Below are 18,756 nucleotides of genomic sequence, written 5' to 3' on the forward strand. Positions count from 1 at the left end.
TATATATAAAATGTATTGCTATAAATTTCAAAATGAAATACACCTGAAAAGTGGACCAAAAAAAGAAAATGGCGAAAACGAACATTTTTGTTCTGCTTTACTTCTCCGCCCGTTTGCTTTAAATTCCATTTCGTTTTCTACCTTCGCCGGTGATTAAAACGGTTACATTTTGTGTTTTTATACACTCGGGCGTACATTAATACATACCTGAGTTAAAAGTGAAATTAAAAATAGCATTTCTCAATATATCGGCCAAAGGAAGGAAATATAATTAAATAATTTATTTGAGCAAGAAGCTAAAAAGTGTACATAATCATAAAGCGGTGGTAAGTAAAAGTTATTTTTATTTCAATTCATACCTGTTAATTTACGATTCCTGAAATCTAAATATATTACGTATACGTAAACGGGGATAAAAAAGTAATCCAAATCTAGAAACGATTTCAATAATTTAAAATCACGACGAGTACGCGGTGAAAATCAAAATCCGTGCCTAGGAAGGGTAAAATGTATTAATTTATTTATTTACATAGGTAAGGTAAAAAGTACTCAACTAATTTACCTTGGTACGTACCCGTAGGTACCGTTTTTGAGCTTTTATTTTGCCGTGAGTACTAATCTTGTAAAAGGACATCTGTTCTCAGAATACTGAATAAGTATGCAACAGTGCGGAGAAAACATCAAACTCTTTTTTTGCATTTTTTTTTTTTTTGCTTTTTGTTAACAATATCCAATTGTTTAAGTCGGTGATCGAAGCAGATCACTGTTTTTTTTTTATAAACAATGCGTTTTAATTATACGATAATCTTTATTCTACTAAAGGTAATACGAAAAATACTCATATGGAAGTTATATTTGTTACTATACATAGTACATACATTTTATATTATTAACCTCTATGTTTATTTTCACACACGTAAGGGGTTTTAAATTGATTGAATAGTTCGGTACTAAGAATAGATATACATACACGATTATTGTGTGCTAATGAGGTCACACATATACATTATTTTGTTATTGTTTTGCATGTATGTACATCGTTATTGTAATCACTGATATGCATTAATTTAATTACTTTCTCTTTCGGATTTTTCTGTTCAACGAAAGCCATATATGTACATACATATATCAATCGGTACCAAAATCTATTCGAGTTGAAGTTTAAAACATAATACGTACATATGCAGTGAATGTATGTATGTATGACTTCTCAGCCTTTAATTATAATTTTCACGTTGTTTTTTTTTTCTTTTCAATATACATACATATAAACATATGCCTTATTTAACAGAAAAGAACAGTAGAACTCAGATCACATAAAAGTTCATATCCATTTTTGGTGTTTAGTTGGGAATATACCATATGTAAAATCTAGACACACATGAGAAAATATCTTTTATCATATAAACTTTTTTTAAGCCCGATAACGTGGAAAGAATATAACACTTATAATAGAAAGTACAGTTGCTTATACGTTGATACTTTTTCAGTTGTATTATGATAAACTTATGTCATATATCATATATTTCATAATATACTATTTGTATTTCCGCTAACATCCAGAGCTGTGACCACTAACCAATTTTCGGAAATTCTATTCAAGAGTCTGGTTGGTAATGCACATTTAGATTTATGTTGGAAATCGCATATCAATAAAACAAGTTACCTAAAAAAATATATAAAAGTTACATTCGTAAATGAGTTTTCATCTAACTACCTATCAAAATATCTGTACTTATGAACCTTATCGAAGATAAGTGGGCTTAAATATAGTTGATTTTCCTATTTTTCTTTTTGTTTTTATTACTTTGCATTGCGTGAGAGATTTCTCTTCGTACATTTACATACATATAGAAACATATCTGAGGTATAAAAAGCTGTATTATATCTAATTTTTTGGTTGTCCTCCTTGTAGCTAAATACATGTACCAATGTCGCACTTTACTTTAGTTAGTGAGTTGTTTCTACGTCTGGCTTGATCTCTTGATTTTTGTTGACTTCTTTAAGTGTGTTTTAAAATGTTGCTTGGTGTGGATTTTATTCATCTCATATTGTAAAATATGTTTTGGTTTTATTGTTTTTTTTTTTTTTGTTTTCGCTTTTGTATATTTGTGTGTCTACCATAATGGTTCATTATTTGCTTATTAGATCGGTCGGATACAATTTCATCTCGATCGAGTTAAAATTTTAAGTTGGTGGACATTGATGATTAGGCGGATACTTTATCTAAATTTCCCCATCTATATACATATACATATGAATATTTTGCCATTTCTACAGCGGTTTTTCACATCTCTGTATCGCGTTCCTTATCTGTGCCTTACATTGTTATCACAATCACAATAGAATAGTTCTTATAAGCCAGCCATCCCGTATTCTCGTCCAATACTCTCCATTTCAAATTTCATATCCATATCTATAACCATATCCATTCCATATCGCTCTACGATTTAGATTCAGGTAAGGATAGATTGGCAGATTGCATACATCTTGGGGCTTTTACTTGTGCCATATTCGTACTTATAGAGAATGGCATGTGAGACAATTTCTAACACTATGAATATTTGTTCGTTATTTGGTTTCATTCAGAGACATACCATTCTGAGACATACAAAAAATACATTGAGAATCCGTTGAGTTTAACCATTTAGAGGCATTCATATGTATACATGTATACGAATATATGTATGTATATGTATATACTCATCATATATATAAAAGTACAAAATGTTTTGTTTTTTATTTTCTTTTTTTTTCGTTTTCTGTTGAATGTTTCTGGTTTAATTCAAATACACTCTAATACGTCTAAGAAAAAAACGTGCCTAATTCTTAATGTGTGCAAGTGTCAAATGGTGTATGTATGTATGTATGTATGTATGCATGTATGTTAGTTTGTCTGTAGGTACACTTATGCGCTACCATGATCAGAATACAAAAGCTATAGACCCAATGCAATCTATAATTCGCACCTCTTACTTTGAAGTGCGAGTGATATAGCATTTAGTGGGGTATTTTTGTTTGGCTTGGCTTTGATTTGACTCTTGTTCGTGGTCACAGTAGCTATAATTAGAAGCTTCGTTAAGGTACTTAAATGTTTCATTAAATTTCTGTTTTCAGTGGTAGGTTTAGATACACACATCAGTGGGATGTGTAGGTACATATTCGAATACATTCTCCAAAAAGCTGAAAAATCCTCATCGCTTTTGTTTAATTTTCCACTTTGTGTTTGCTTTTTCGACTAGGCAATTAAAACAAAATCAGAACGTTCACACAAATGTTACAAATGTTCCTTAACAAGATAACTAGAGAATGAATTCAGTTGCTTACTCAATATTTTGTTGTTTATCCCTTCATCTTTTTCACTTCCATGTCTTAAAAGTACTTTCATACCTTTGGATTTACTGTATTATAACAACATATCGAGAAGTGAAATAATACATTTAATGACATATTTACATTAACATTTCGTGTTTCATTTGGAACTTAATAAAGATCAACTAAAATCGTCTTTTGGTTTTTTGCTTTTTATTTTCCCGTTTAATTAAAGTAAGTATTCATATAGAGCAAGGTATTTTCACATAGGCCCATATAAAAAGTATAAAATTTTTTACTGTACTCGATTTATAAAAATTACAAATGTTCATATAAAAATAGATATATATATACAAAAAAATACGAAGTCAAATGGTAATACATACAATTTAACATACAACAAAAATATAAATGTTTTTTTTTGTTTGTTTTATCATTTGTTCAGGTGTTTTTATATGTAAAAGCTTCCATAGCTTGAATAACTTGTATTTGGGGGTAAAAAAGTTTAGCAGTGACCCGACGACCTTGGCACTAACAATAAAATCATACGATATCCTATTATGGTACATTCTATCTGGCATAGGATTTTATTTCGATGAAGTCGAATGATAAAAAAGGGGTTAGGGCAAAACAACATTTAGTTTATAGGAAAACAATTAGAGATTTTTGCATCGGAAAAATAGATAATGTGAAAGATGCTGAAGTTCATTTTTCTACGGTTTCTTAGAAAGTTGTTTTCAGGTGTTCTAACAAAGGTCCTTTTTCCCAATCTTTGAATTTTCGAAATATTGTGTTTAGTTAATATAACTAAGAAAGTTTCAAACGAGGTTTTGTTATATCTAATGGCTTGAGCAATATATTGGTTGTATGCTTTCAATTGCAACCACATAAAATATATATAAATTTAAGCAAAAGCTTACTCACCAGAACGATACCTGTACTAATTTTTACGAAATCTTTCGAAACACTTCATTTGTAGTATGAAAATGTATAGATTTTTGTGTATATTTCGTATAGTTGTGAAACTGAATACATTTCGTTAACTATTTTGCAAGCTAGCTGCAGATATATACAAAACTAGAATAAAATTTTATAAAAATACAAAGAATGGGAAGAAGGACTTTTACTCGAGAAAAACTTTCCTCACAGGTCAGGATGCTCAGGGTTTGCAAATTGCATCTCTATTTATAATCAACAATGTTGACTTTTATCGATAAAGATATACATGTTGTTTTTCGATTTAGCAACTTGATCTACAAAAATGACCTTATTCTAGTTTACAACTAATTAAAAACTTATTGTAAAAGTTGATCCTAAGTTGGATAATTAAACATATTTTTATATATACGTTCATATATGCATAACAAGTAAAAACAATTAGTTGAGACATTTATATTTGTTCTCTTTGCATATATTTATTTTTTGCGGTATTATTTATTGTTGCTTATTGGTTTGCTTCGGTAAATCTTCATTATTTGCTTGTGTGTTTTTGATTAGAGTGTATCATTCGTACATGCCTATGGCTACACTCAATATTTTGAGTTAATTTTTCTATGCATGCGCTTGATACCAGAAGGAAACTTCACTTTGCGATTTACACGAAATTTGTTAACAAAATAAATATTATTAGTGGCTGATATATATATGTATATACAACTCGTACATATCTACATTAATGGGCCTCACACATATGGCACTTATTGGCCCTATCCATACACATATATATATGTCTGTATATACATCTGCATACAGCTTTTAACACATATGCATGTACATCTGGTTATGTGCCTTCCTTGTGTGTCTGATCGTGAGCGTGTCAACATCGTATCGAATCAATTCTCCGCGCAGATATGCATCCAACTTAATTGCTCACATCCGCAAGAACATTATTACATAACTTTCCAAGGCGGCAAATAATGTTTGTCCTTGATTTTTAATGTTATCTTTCCTCATTAAAACTTGCCTATAATGGTAACGATGATATCTACATCAACCACTCCACCAAAGTAGCTCCATTCACTTTGTTTCGGTTCCTATCGGGAAACATACACGAAATCTGAAAACTGCATAACAATTCGTATTGCTCATTGAGTTTTGACCAGTAAGCCTGAAATGCATTTCATACATAACCATGCCACGAATATAATATTCCTTTTTTTTTTTGGTTGATATTTTTATATCTACATAACTATGGTGGATTCTCTTTGCGGTGATTGACTTCGAGGAAACTCTAGTTGGCAACCAATAGTTGCTGATACGATGATCCGGTGCCATAGAAGGAGCTTATGCCATCGATCAGTTTAGTATTGCTGTTAGAATTGTTACCGTTGTTTCCGTTCGCATTGGCGTTTGCATTTCCGTTTCCGTTTCCCGATGAGGAGGACGGTTGTTCCTGTTGTTGAATTGGATGGCTACTACTGTTGTTGGTGGAGTTGGTAGGAGGACTAGTGGCTTTTCCTACGTTTACGGCTGCCAAGGTGGGTGTACTTAGAGGACTGTTTTCTGCCGATGAGTCCCCGGCAATGGTAACGGCCACAGCAGCAGCTGCTGCAGATGACGATGATGATGAATCCTCGAGCACAACACTACCGCAGTCCACATTGAGACCAAAGCAGCTTTCGCTACTATTTGGACGATCCATTCCGACGCGAGTCTGTTGCTGCGAATGCTGTTGGGTATTGGCATGGCCATTGCCATAGTAGCACGGCTCCAGATAAGTACTATACTTATTGGCGCCAACACTTCCGACAGCGGTGACTGCAGCACCAGCTGTTCCGCTCACATACAGACCCATGCTGCTAACATCCGCAGAGAAGTGCGACTCAAAGAGGCAGCGTGGATTGCCATATTGTGGATACATATTGATCGGCATATTTGGATAGTAATAGGAATCGGCCGACGATCCCGATACGGACTGATTTTGATTTCCGGCCAGCGATAGGGGATTCGGCGATAGGGAACGGGCAGGCGATACGGCGTCCATGCCGCCATATGCTGCCGATACCGATGATCCTGCGGACGGGACAACTGCATGGCCATGATGCATCTGCTGTTGCATTGCACGCTGTTTGATGTAGTTGGAGAACTCAGTGGGCGACATGCGATAGGCGCTGCTGCTGAAGTACAGAAAGGAGACAGAAATATGTTATTATTATTGCATTTATTTTGAATTTTTTTTCTTCTAAGATTATGATATCGTTGTGAGAGTATTTACCTGTTTGTGCGCTTGGAGCTAGTCTTCAGCTTGGTGCTGCCAAATTTAGTCTGCGCAAAGGTGGCCGTGGTGAATGTTAATGGCGCCTGGGCGCCGCGTTGCATGAATGCCGCTGCAGCTGCATTGGCGGTGGCACCGTTTCCGGGAACGGGACCTGGAGCGGTACCTGGACCGGGTGCATGATTGGATCCTGATCTAGAACCAGAGCCCGTTCCAGATCCCGCTCCGGAAACGGAACTGCAGCTGCCAGAGATCGTACGGTTCGGACTGCCCTTGTAGGTGGGCGAACTGGACGCGGCCGAGTGCGGCGATGATCCTGATTGGTGATGCCCCTTGGGACTCAGGCTCATATTGTTCATGGTGGTATTAACGGCGTCGATGGGTCGGAAGCATTGCGCCTCCGGGTTGAACATTTTGGTGACTTCGCGATCTGCAGAATGACTGTCCTCATGATTTTCATTGTTTTCCGTGTAAAGAATCTGATGATTAGAAAAGAAGGGGTATTACATCACATTACATCACATTCACAGGACGTGTGATACATCAAATAATATAATATAATTTATTAATTTATATAATATTATAATCAATAATGTGTGTGTGTGTACCTTAACGCTGACTAAACGCGGCATTTGATAAGCATTGTATGACAAAGACAATCGGACATTGCAGCAAACACAAGTATTGCTATTTCGGTCTATTCAGACAGGTTGATACAGCATGGCGATGTTCTCGCTCATTTTAAAGCTAATGCCATTAACAAATTCAGAAACTTCAATATAACGTTGAAAAATTACACCCAGTGGTAGAATATTTCTAATTCTATTCTATTAAGATATTTTCTTGAATATGGAAAGTTTTATTATTGTTATAGGAAGAAGATGACCAAACTTAAGATTATATGAGTTTAAAATTGTTTAACAGAGTGCGGAATCTTTAAATGTATGCAGATTTTGTTGGGTGAAATACTATAAATGTTTACCTTTACCGCTCCTTTTTCACCAATGCGAAAAGAGACCTCCCCAGGATCTATCCACACGGAAAGTTCATTTGGTAAGTTTTCTAGGATATCGCCGATTGGGACCCCACTTTCTCTAGCCGCCCTTTCCAAAACCGAATCAATGGGATCCCCGGTCTTTAAGCAGCGATAGGCAGATCCCTATAAGAAATGAATATGAAAAAAAATGTATTTTAGAATATGTATCATACATTGCAGGGATGATCATTTACCTTGAAGGGTTTTTCTGGGTACCAGTGATCCTGGAACTTGTCGCGTAGGGCCTTCTCTAGCTCCTCGCCGAATATATTTACACGTCTGCGCGGCAACTTGTTGTAGAGATAGGATATGACAAAGTTCAAGGCGACCTGGATTTCAATATGCATCTTGATCCTGCGGCCGAAACTTTCGGTATTCGTTCTTTACCCTTATCACTTTCGCTTCACGGACTCCGGCTCGGAATCCGGTTATGTTAGCCGATCTGTTTCCGGATCGCTGCCTGTCGTTGGGGAGTGCAGTTTATGGCGATATCCTACTGATTAAGAGCGTTCAAAGACGGTTTCTGTAGATCATCAACACATTGACGGCAATTTGGAAAAGTGGGCTTTTGTGCCCTTTATGCGTTCGTTTAGTTTTGTTTAGTATATATATATATATTATTATTATTTTTTTTTTGGTTTTTTTCTTGTTTTTGTGGTTTAGCTTCCTTCTGTTACATTTATGTATAAATTGTTTTACGTGGTTTAAGGTTTTTGGTGGGGGGAGTTGTTTCTGTTTGGTTAGAGTTTTAGTGTTCCACTGTGTTGTGATTATCTGTATTTGTGGAAGTTAACCGAGTGGAGTGAGAGTCGTGTTTGTTTGTTATTCGAAAAGATGTGTTTTCTCCTGCCTGTCTAGCTGTCGTATTAAGCGTAGTTGCCTAGATTCTAAATATTTATGTCGTATTTACAAGGCATATCCAAATATTAAATTATGTACATTTGTGTGTATTTATGTGTCTTTATTCCTTGTCGACTTTTATTTGGCCACGGTTTTTGGTTGTTTTTCGTATTATTTGGTGGTGCATCTGTCGATTCTCTTTGATTTGGCAACCCGAGCACGCTTTTTTTTTTAAAACATTTCCATTAATCAGGGAAATGTTTGGGCTTGCACTTTAACCAAATGTCTGTCAACTCCTGAAAGATGGATGTAAAATAGATGGTTAATTAAAATTGAAACAATATAGAACAATATAGCGCTGTTTACTGCCCCAATGAAAGCAATGTTTCAGTTTTCAAAGTGCATTGTACTTTATTTATTGAGTTTTGTGCAACTTAAACATAAAGACTGTGTGTAAAAAACAAACACACAATTCCCCAACCCAAGTCACCTACCTACATAGGTGTCTATATACACATACAGAAATAAAAAAACAACAAAAAAATACATACTGCCAATAACAAACCACAAATAAATATAAATAATAACACACAATAACACAAAATGGCGGCCAAGCGAAACCGCGATGCGGATATCGTCAAACACAAGTTGGACCTACGGGTGCGATTTAAAAAATTGGTTCGGGCTGTCATTATGAATCAGACTTGGCTATCCGATGAAGAGGAGCAAGGCATCTCGATGAATGTGAAAAAGAACGTGGCATTGATGCGACAAAAACGAAAGCCCGGCATGTTGACCGTAGCGGTACGAATAACTTAATTTAAACTGCCATTTAGAATGATAAAAATATGCAAAATCCCAGGACAAGGCACTATTGCGTTCAAATCCCGCTTACAGGACGATTGAGGAACGGAAAAAGTTGTGCATATTAATAGCAGGACTAAATTGTTTCTCTAGAATTCCACCGGTAAGGGGAAAACTATGTAAAATGTATATAATTCACCAAGATATTCTGTATTGAGCTTAGAAAATTAGAGCACGCATGGTGCCAGTACTAAAGTTTATGTCCATCAATGAACCACGTGTGATAATCAAAAATGGTGATATGCCTATCTCCGTCTATTTCATATTGAATGGTGAAGTCGAGATGAAAAAGAACACAAACAATAAGGTAAGTTTCAAGAATAATAAAGGGTAAATTAAATCTGCATAAACCATTTATGGTTAGGCAGTAAAACTAGAAGACGCCGTTGCGGAAGCTATTTTTGGTCCAGGAGATTGTTTCGGAGACGTAGAAATGGTTGAGGAATGCCCAAGAATGAACACATATCTAGCCCTGTGTAAGAACTGAATTTTAGTTATATTTGAGTATAGGAACCAATAATTTCCTCTAGCTAGTTGTGAAGTTTTATCGATATACGATATTGACTATGAGCGCATCCTGAAGCCACATATGTTGAAACAATGGAACGAAAAGAAGCTTGCGCTAAAAGCATTTGATTATTTTGATTTTTTAACTCCGGATCAGGTTAGTCTAGTTGTACGAAATCGTATAATGCTTAACGTTTTTCGTACATCGATAGATAATTCTAGCTTGCAAGTACTCGTACTTGGTTCAATATGAGCCCCTAGAGACCATTTATATGGGGGATACGGACTCTTTGGGTTACGTGCGATTTGTTCTTAGCGGAGAGTGTGTAATTTTACAGTGTTTAAGTATGAAGGTGAGTACAACATTGCAATTTAAACTGCTAGATATATACAGGATTAATTCCTTTTTCACCTAGGTCACCAATACCGAAGGAGAGGTTAACTACGAGCTGACCGAAATAAATAAGGATGATGGTCTTGAAATGTTTCAGTCTTGGAAAGACGTTACAAGTCGTAACTCGTTCCTGGACATACAGGACATTTTGGCCTCGTCCACCTCCTCTGAGGAAGTTGAAGGTGGTACAAAGAAGAAACAAGCGGTACCTAGCACTTTATAATTGTTCATTCATATCTCGTCACTAATGATCATTGCATAGATGCGCAAAATGGGTCTAGCTGAAATTCAAAAGTTTTGTGGCCTTCGGACCTCTAACACACCATCTCGAAAAAAAACAAAGCCGAGAAGAACCTTGTCAACGGCGGCACAGGCTAGAAAAACTCAATTAATACAATCGCTGCGACGCGGAACTCCTTGGATGCCAAGTGTAATGCCTAATGATGACGATGACGATGACGACGACGACGACGGTCATATTGATGAAGATTATATGGGCTATGGCGAAGATCTCTATGATGAAGTTGACACAGACGATAGCTCATATGATTCCAATTCCTCGAGTTCCTCTGTCTCCATGGATCGTACACTTGTGCAAGTGCAGCTTAAACCGCACAGCGCAGGAAGCTCGCCGTCCGAGAAGAAAGTGTCCAGTTCATCGTCAGAAATATTTACGGCGAGTTCGGTGATCAATGAAAAGAGTTTAGTAGACGAGAGTCCCAAACCAATTAAAGTAGGTATTTAGTTTAGCATGTGTAAGTTTGCTAAAGTATTCGAACAATATTCCACGTAGATGTTTTATCAAAAGCTCTGCATTATATTTATCAACTTTAACCTTTGCAGGAGCCCGTTGAGACTCATTTTATAGACGTAGGCTCGCTGACCTACGGTAGTGTTTTTGGCCTAGGCGAAAAGATGGAGCATCGTGTGATAATGGCACGTACTGTTGTTCAATGCCTGCTCCTTCCGCGCTTTTGGCTCCTCGAAGAGGAACAGAATCCGGGTAACATTTGGCACCGCCGTCGTTTCTACTTCGAGTGCAATGTGCCGTCGCGTCAGGACTTGTTTACCAACTTTCTGAAGACCCGGCAGTGGAACAAATTCCGTCACGACTACATTGAAAGCCTGCTAGATCGCGAGGAGAAGGGTAACATTACCAAGGAGGAAGATATACCAATTATGTGCCGTATCGTGGAGACTAGCGATGATGCTACATAATTAGGTGGAGAACGTAGGTTCTAATCAAAATTCTCCGTTTCTTGATTGCTTTAACTAAATAAAGCTGACCTTTAAATTGTGTGTAATACAAAAGAAACTGTTGATTTTATTTCGATTGGCACAGCAATTATTGTAGAATTTATTTTACTCATTGTAGTAAGTTGTTTATCAATGCACTTTCTGCAACGGGCTTACCAGCCAATTTGTGTTCTTATAGTATGTGCATGCGCTCTTTCTATGTCATTCTAAGAATTTAGGTTAACTGTTTATCCGAATCGGGAGCTCTGCCTCGAAACGGGACTGCCGAGTAGTCGGTGGCACTGCATTCGGGAATGAAACTGGAGCACAGCTGAGCGCTAGGCCGAAGTGGGACGAAACACCCACATAAAGGTAATGGGCGCTATCGAGAGAGCGGGAGAGTAAGACCACGTTCTAATCCGCTCTCCACGCTCCACGCTCTACGCAGCTGATCCGAGGACACACGAAGCGCATTTCTTGGCCTTCGGATGTGGAATCATTGCAAGCTGAGCCTTTTAATAGGAATTGAGAGTGAAAAACATTGGCGAAAGCAGATGATAAGCCGTGAGGCAATACACTGGAAAAAACGAGTGCAATTTGTGTGCTAACTTCTGCTTAGACGGTGCCTCAACAAGGATTCTATATGCAAATATGAAAAGGCTTTCAATATTAATCTAAAAATAATCAAGGCAGAGTTTGGTTATGTTACATTTGAAATCTTTGTCCTTAACATGAAATAGTATTGGATCCCCCAGCTTAGCATAATTTTATTTTGAATTTTAGTAGAAGAGAAAGCCATTTCTCTTTTCTTTCTCTGATTTTCACTCACTTTTCTCCAGAGTGAGTGGGTCTCAGTGCGCAGTAACATAACATACATACGTCACAGAGACCTCAGCGCCCGCCCACACACATATTTTTTAGCACCAGTGCAGTTGTGTTGATGCAGCGGGGTCATGCGTGCTAGTATGCGTATCTATTGCATGTACATAACCTGCTTTTTGCATTTTATAAACCAATTGAAGGCCACATGCTATGAAAGGCATAACCGTTACGAAGGTTTGACATTTGCCTTTAGCAGGTTATTTGTGATACGGGTAGATAATGGCTTTGTTAAACCAATAAATATAGGTTGATCTAAGTCTTAGTTCTAGGACAGATCATGGTAATTTTGTGCTTTTGGTTGTGTGCGATAGGCAAGTCGTGCGATGCGATGGAGCAAAGGTTAAAGGTCAAGCAGACTGCACCACCTAGAATCACTTTAGGTATTTCCATTTGGGAATTTTAACAAAAGAAATGTTTATTAGGTGGTATTTTGCCAAGAGTAAGGATGCATCTATGTCAAAGGAGTATGTTCTAAATTTCATAGCATACTTAGAGGCATCTCTTAATTAGAGTTATCACTGCTTCTAATGTAGCGCAATTAGTTGTTTTATTTATTTTCAAACAACACAATTTATTATTAAATGGGAAGATTAACCCTTTCTTCAAATACTTAAGTTTAAAAACTTTTCAACGTCTCTATTGACTTGCCTGTTGATGCGGACAAGCAACAAAATTTGAACTTTAAGGGGTAAACAACGAGTCCTTATTTTGTACACGGATTTATTTAAATTAGGTACTTCACAACTTTAGATATTCCTTGGTTTTTCGAGATATTTAGTCACTTTTCTTTAGCATATTCAATTCCCAAAGCAGGTGTTTTGAACTATATCACTAAAACAAACTCCGCCGAGAGCCGAAGGCGCTGTTCCGTTGACATTTTAGCTTATAATTTCACAAATACATCCCCAAGCTCGGATTCTTTACACATCCTTGCATATATTTTGTATATATAAACATTTCTATATATATTTATATATTCAGGTTGCTGTTGCTCGTTGTGACTGGAACGGGCAGAGAAAGTGAACTCTCTCAGCTGATGGCCTTTCTCTCACCCTCACCGAAAACGGTATCACAACGGTATCTCTATCTCTCACTTTTGACACTCTCCCTGAGCGAAAATGCACTCTTCAATGGACTGTGTGTGTGCGAGTGTATGTGTGTGTGTGTGTGTGTGTGGGTCGCTCTTCACAACATAAAATCAATAAAATCTGGGCCACCAGTTTTAAAGGTTGATTAAAATGACAAAAAGGCCCCCTCTTTGTATTGTTAAGCTTAAATGCCATATAAGCTAACTCCGACTTCTGACTATATACTTGCATATATGTATATATATTGTATATATGTATGTATATAGAATTACTTATTGTGTCTCCCGCAAAATCAAAACGTTGAAGCCTCCAAATCCCACACACCTACAGCAACAAATACTACGAACATTTAAAGACGTATTTTTCCGTGTGTCTTATGTACTGACACAAAAGTGAATATAGGGCTTTTCAAGTTCACTTGGCTAACACACACACGCGCAGTGGGGAGTACATAGAATACTGTATTTGCTTACATAACTTTGCATTCAAAATGCATTCATATAGAAATCAAGGCAGTTCAACAATCGGATAAAACAGAGATTGGATTTATATTGAAAAACCAAACCTTTAGAAGTACCTAGGATTTGTAAATCTAGCAGAAGGTCTCAAAATTATGCAGTCAGAAATCTTTAAATCTTATTTTAAAACATTTTTTAGTTGCATATTTTCTGCAGTTCATCGCATATTTATTGATATATACAAATTGTTAGAAGCATTAATTAGTGGAATTAAAAAGAACGTATAACAAAATTGCATCTTAAACTTTTGTTTTGAGTGTAAGTAGTTTTGTTTTTATTTACACAGCACAATTCGTTTATGACTACGCTTTTGTCTTCAAATTAGCGAAATTGGAATCAATTAAGTTAAGCTTTCAATTTGCGTGTCTGCGAAATAGGTAACAAAGGGTATTTAAAGTACGACTATTTGCTAAAGGAAATCAGCTTGCTTGTTTGAAGATAATTAGATGAGGTTACACAAACGCTCATACAGCTGTATATTTTATAATCATCTGTTTTTTATTTAGGTTCTAATACAGGTGGTTTCTCCAAGGAAAATGTTGTGAGAGGCTGTGTTCGTTTTTGTACAGATGTCCATTTCAAGTAACTAAATACAGACATAGGTACATAGGAATTAGCGTATTTTCGATTAACTTCGAGATTAACAGTTTCTCTTGAATGTAATTGTAATTTTGGTAGGGTTTATGCTAATGTTGTGCTCACAATCGTATTTTACATTTGTTTTATATTTTGTTTTTTTCCCCATTCGATTTGCATTCATATTTTGCATAGCAGAGTGTAATTAATGCCGTTGAATTGATTACCACTGCAACTGAAGGGTCTGAAGTGCCCAATCTAAACGAAAATGTGACCGAGCGAAGTAATTACCGGGCCCCATTACATAAAGCCAATGTGGGGATATGTACATACATATGTACATATATAAAGATCTGGCTGGACTCAATGTTTACTGCGCGCTGAATTGTATCGCACTAGATAGGTATATTTTTATCGACAACAAACAAAAGAGAAATGCTCTACGATTTTCAATACATTGCATAACCAGCTTTAGGGGAATTTCCTTGCAGCGCTTAGTGGTAAAATCACACTCACACGTTATATTGTGCATTCGAAACTTGTGGATTGTAGACATTGTGCAGTACTTCAATTTACAAGATCATCACAAATTATTTTTAGTTATTGCTTTGCAGCCTTCTTTCCCGCAGTTTTATCGAGCGTTGTGGAGCAAGCGTTGCTCTAATTTTTCCCCGACTGGCGCAGGGGTATAATTTCAACGGCGAGAGAGAGATAGAGAGAGAGAGAGGAAAAGAGAGATAGAGAGTGGGGGAACAACAAGAAAAAAAAAATAGAAAAATGAGAGACCCTGGTGCTCAAGACAACACAAAACAGCTGACCGACCGACAAACTGCGTATGAGTTTGTGTGCCTGAACTATTGGCATTTTCTCACTTCCTCTTAATTTTGTTGCTGTATTATTATTATTTTTTTTTATGTTCACCCATGCACTTCACTTGCCAAAATTTGAAGCATAACGCAACATAATCATATGAGGACACATAAACACAGTCAGCTGTTCGTAAGATGTTGGGACATTTTACCTCACAACAGCAAACAACAAATAAAAAAAAAAAAAACAATATTAGGCACATGATTCTCGTTCGTTTATCTGAGCACACACGAAAATTGAAATGACAAATACACTGCCATGCCGGAATGTCTGTCTATACAATACACATTTGAGTGTGTACAGTACACAATATAATTTTTTTTTTTTTTTTTTTGAATACTATTTTTTCCCTGTATGCATGCAAGTAGATACAATAAGCTTGCGACGAACACCGCGACAAAATGCCAAATGATGGTCTTCTGACGCGATAGTATTTGTCTGGCACAAGTTCGTTTTTTGGTTTGGTCGAAAATTATTTCATTTCATTCGTTCTTTGGCAGAAATGCAAAAGCAGCTGCAGTCGGTGGTCACTATGCTCTCAAACTTGCAACAATTGCTATCGAATCATCGATGTTGTTTCAGATGAATAAATAAATAAAAAAAAAACAAAAGCTTGCGCAAATGAAATCGCACACATGTACTATTATAAAATTCGTCTTTTGTTGTGCAACACAACTATAGAAGACTGTGCAGAAAGTACAGTGGAACCTGTCTAGCACGAACATTTTCAGAGGTGTCAAAGTTATATATAGTGGGATGAAATTTTCATAACACTGATAACATGAGGTATCGACATGTACTCTGAATTATTTATTGAACAGAATTGTGAAATGGTCAAGTTAAAGAATGCGTACTGTATTTGGAGCTTGCTAACGCAAATATCAGCTGCTAGCTATAGCTTTTAAGCACGAATTACGACAACAAATTGGGATATGCTAGATTAAGATAGATCGATTTGTATTTACATCAAACTTCTTAACAAATCAATATCCATATATAGTATTTAATAATCTGAGCTCAAGCCAACTAAAGTACCCTACTGTAAAAGCTTTGGGTATTCAAATCTTGTGCACCCTTCGGTTTGCTCTTTCATCTTTTGAGCTACGAAAGTTTGAATGCATAGGAAAGGGAGTTATAGTTCGTTCCCTGGAGTCGAGCTCTCTCTCTACCCAAATTTATTGAAGAACAGCTGTCCCTTTCGGCGCTGAAAAGCCCAGTGCTCTAGTGAGCGCCATAACTAACGACAACAAAACAAGAAGTATGAAAACAGCCGAGCGAAAGTGAGAGAAGCGATGCTCCATCTCCTTTTTTGTTTTCTTTTTTTTTCGTTTCTTTTTTTTTTTATATCACAATCATTGTTATTGTATTTTCTGTGGGGGCTAGATAGATGTATGTGTAGTGGGGGATAGTTCGCTGCTTTCTCAATTTTTGCACAGCACACACAAGTACACAAATATATTGCAATATTTTTTTCGAACAAAATAGATAAAAAATTGTAATTCAACATTTATTTGTTTTTTTTTTTTAACTACCGGTGCAGTTTGCTGATGGTTATTTCTTGTTTCCGATTTACTGTAGTTTTTGGTTGTTTCCTCCTGGTGGTCGTTGTATTAAACGAAGGATTTAGCGAGTTATGTATAAAATACCCCAGTTGTACCAACTAGTATGCTATTGTTTTACTTTTGCGTGGGTATATGTGCTCGGATGTCTATTTATTATTTTCTTGTTTAATGTGGTTTGGTTTTATTGGGATTTTGATGGTTTTTGGTTTTGTATTTCTTGTTGTATTCTATTTTCCTATTTTTTGTTGTTGTTGTGAAATGTCTCTGCCCGTTACTTAATTGTAGCACACGCCACTTAGCAAGGGCCGAGCGAAGCGTCCGTAGTTCTTGAAATCGGTTTAGTAACTGAGACTGAATTGACGCGCGAACGGGCCTCAGTGAACCAACAACAAACAAGTGCACACGCACACTTCGGCACCAGCACCCCCACCTTCACCACCGTGTTGGTCTTATTCGGCACTACGCACGAATCACTCACGAAGCTAAATGTTCTAAACTCGGTTCGGCTTCCCACTCTCTCTCTTCCTCTCTCTTTCCCTCTCCCTATCTCTCTCTCTCTGTCTGGTACTTGCACCCACGGTTGTCAATTTAGCTTTTTTCCCGTCTATGGTGGATTGCTTAAAATAAAATAAATATTTAAGCGGGCACCGGTAATTCTAACTGTCCAAGAGCCCAACACCAAACAGACGGAAATATAATTGAAAATATTAAACAAGAAATCATAGTTTTGTTGTTTTTAATCAATTTTTGTTTTGATAAATTGTTTTGACTTTTTTATAGACCAGTTTTTTAAATTTATATTTACTGCAAGGGTATATGAGATTCGACTGGCAAAAAAAAAAATTGTTCTTGAAAAAAATTGGCAGCACTGCTTGCACTCATCATATTTTTGTGTGGGTGCTTTTCCCTGGACAAAATTATATCCGAAAAGGTGGTAATATGACTAAAATTTGTTACCTTCAATTTAGCAACCGATGTAAATATATACATCCCATATTGGTTTGGGAAAAGTGTCGACATAAACATGATATACTTTAGTTAAAAGCAAGTTAGGATTGAAATATTTAAAATATCAGTTTAAAGCTTTTGAAAACTTTTACTTTCTTGCTTTGTTGTAGTTTTATTTTAGTCATTTTAAATATAGTTTATTTATAAATCATAGTCTAACTTAAATTTGCAATATCAATATGATATTCTGAAAAAGTTATGTTATATATTAATAGTAACTAAACCTCATAAGATCATCGTGTGAAATCATAATGCCTACTTTGTGGAAATCCTAGCTAAGTAAATATTAGTTATTTTGATAGTTCTCAATATGGATTTGCGATTGTTAAGGTATTTAAACTTCACCTTGCTTTTACATCGCTCGGATGCCCTGAATAATTTTGCGCGTGACTGGACGATTGGAGGAGTGTGTGGGCGTGTGTTGGTTGTGCTCGTAGTAAAATCGAGCCTAGAAGGGCTTGCGCAATGAGTGCATATCCTTCCGTGGCACAGTTTTAGTACAGCCCCCCCCCTCCTCCTCCTCTTCCACCACTCTGGCCGACAAAACGAGTCGCTCTCTTTGGGCTTTGGCTCGGACCCCTCCCCCCCTTTTCCCTTTTCCGAAAACTGGGACAAGAAATGAAAGTGCATGAGCACGTAACATATGCGTACATACACCCAGAGGTAATATGTATATGTACATTAGAGTGGACCTAGCTCGAACAAAAAGGTGAAAGGTCACACCTGTGTATGTACATATGTATGTGCATGTATATTCGTCGTGAATAGTAAGAAATATTGTGATACTCTTACTTTCCCTTTTTTCAAATATTTAAATCAAGAATGGTGAAAACCTTTTCAATGTTTGGT

At 36.5% G+C, this 18,756-nt stretch overlaps 2 protein-coding genes and 1 non-coding gene across 6 annotated transcripts; 1 reads left to right on the forward strand and 2 right to left on the reverse strand.

Moving 5' to 3' along the window:
* Positions 1 to 439: 439 nt before the first annotated feature.
* On the reverse strand, positions 440 to 17,218 carry Tob (Transducer of ERBB2). 4 transcript variants are annotated; one of them, NM_001169300.3, is made up of 6 exons: positions 16,870 to 17,218; positions 7,757 to 8,698; positions 7,509 to 7,685; positions 6,765 to 7,005; positions 6,527 to 6,680; positions 440 to 6,428 (listed from the first exon to the last, which is right to left on the reverse strand). In NM_001169300.3, the coding sequence occupies exons 2-6, from the start codon at positions 7,907 to 7,909 to the stop codon at positions 5,543 to 5,545; spliced, it is 1,611 nt and encodes a 536-aa protein (NP_001162771.1). In that variant the 5' UTR covers positions 7,910 to 8,698; positions 16,870 to 17,218; the 3' UTR covers positions 440 to 5,542. The 4 variants fall into 4 exon arrangements, with proteins under 4 accessions (NP_001162771.1, NP_001162772.1, NP_996483.2 ...); NM_206760.3 differs by lacking the exon at positions 16,870 to 17,218 and adding an exon at positions 14,984 to 15,090 and having other exon boundaries at positions 4,737 to 6,425; positions 7,515 to 7,685; NM_001169301.2 differs by lacking the exon at positions 16,870 to 17,218 and adding an exon at positions 12,934 to 13,112 and having other exon boundaries at positions 3,610 to 6,428; positions 6,527 to 7,005.
* Positions 6,646 to 6,779, reverse strand: mir-4958 (mir-4958 stem loop). The gene has a single exon (NR_047820.1). It is a non-coding gene; the product is annotated as a mir-4958 precursor RNA (primary transcript).
* CG8958 (uncharacterized protein) lies at positions 8,955 to 11,474 on the forward strand. The gene is made up of 9 exons (NM_132877.2): positions 8,955 to 9,206; positions 9,265 to 9,369; positions 9,430 to 9,573; positions 9,631 to 9,742; positions 9,797 to 9,930; positions 9,986 to 10,126; positions 10,190 to 10,372; positions 10,430 to 10,900; positions 11,011 to 11,474. Exons 1-9 carry the CDS (start codon positions 9,006 to 9,008, stop codon positions 11,383 to 11,385), a joined length of 1,866 nt encoding a protein of 621 aa, NP_573105.1. The 5' UTR covers positions 8,955 to 9,005; the 3' UTR covers positions 11,386 to 11,474.
* Positions 17,219 to 18,756: the final 1,538 nt, after the last annotated feature.

This window comes from Drosophila melanogaster, chromosome X (assembly GCF_000001215.4).
Source record: "Drosophila melanogaster chromosome X".
NCBI classification, from domain to species: Eukaryota; Metazoa; Arthropoda; class Insecta; order Diptera; family Drosophilidae; genus Drosophila; species Drosophila melanogaster.

Excerpts from the sequence above, each read along its gene's own strand:
- CG8958 (NM_132877.2), top strand. The coding sequence starts at position 9,006 with ATGGCGGCCAAGCGAAACCGCGATGCGGATATCGTCAAACACAAGTTG. Across the intron at positions 9,931-9,985 it reads ATTTTTTAACTCCGGATCAG|ATAATTCTAGCTTGCAAGTA; the intron begins GTTAGTCTAGTT and ends GTACATCGATAG. Across the intron at positions 10,901-11,010 it reads AGAGTCCCAAACCAATTAAA|GAGCCCGTTGAGACTCATTT; the intron begins GTAGGTATTTAG and ends TAACCTTTGCAG.
- Tob (NM_001169301.2), bottom strand. The coding sequence starts at position 7,909 with ATGCATATTGAAATCCAGGTCGCCTTGAACTTTGTCATATCCTATCTC. Across the intron at positions 7,686-7,756 it reads ACCCAGAAAAACCCTTCAAG|GGATCTGCCTATCGCTGCTT; the intron begins GTAAATGATCAT and ends CATTTCTTATAG. Across the intron at positions 6,429-6,526 it reads AGCTCCAAGCGCACAAACAG|CAGCAGCGCCTATCGCATGT; the intron begins GTAAATACTCTC and ends TCTGTACTTCAG.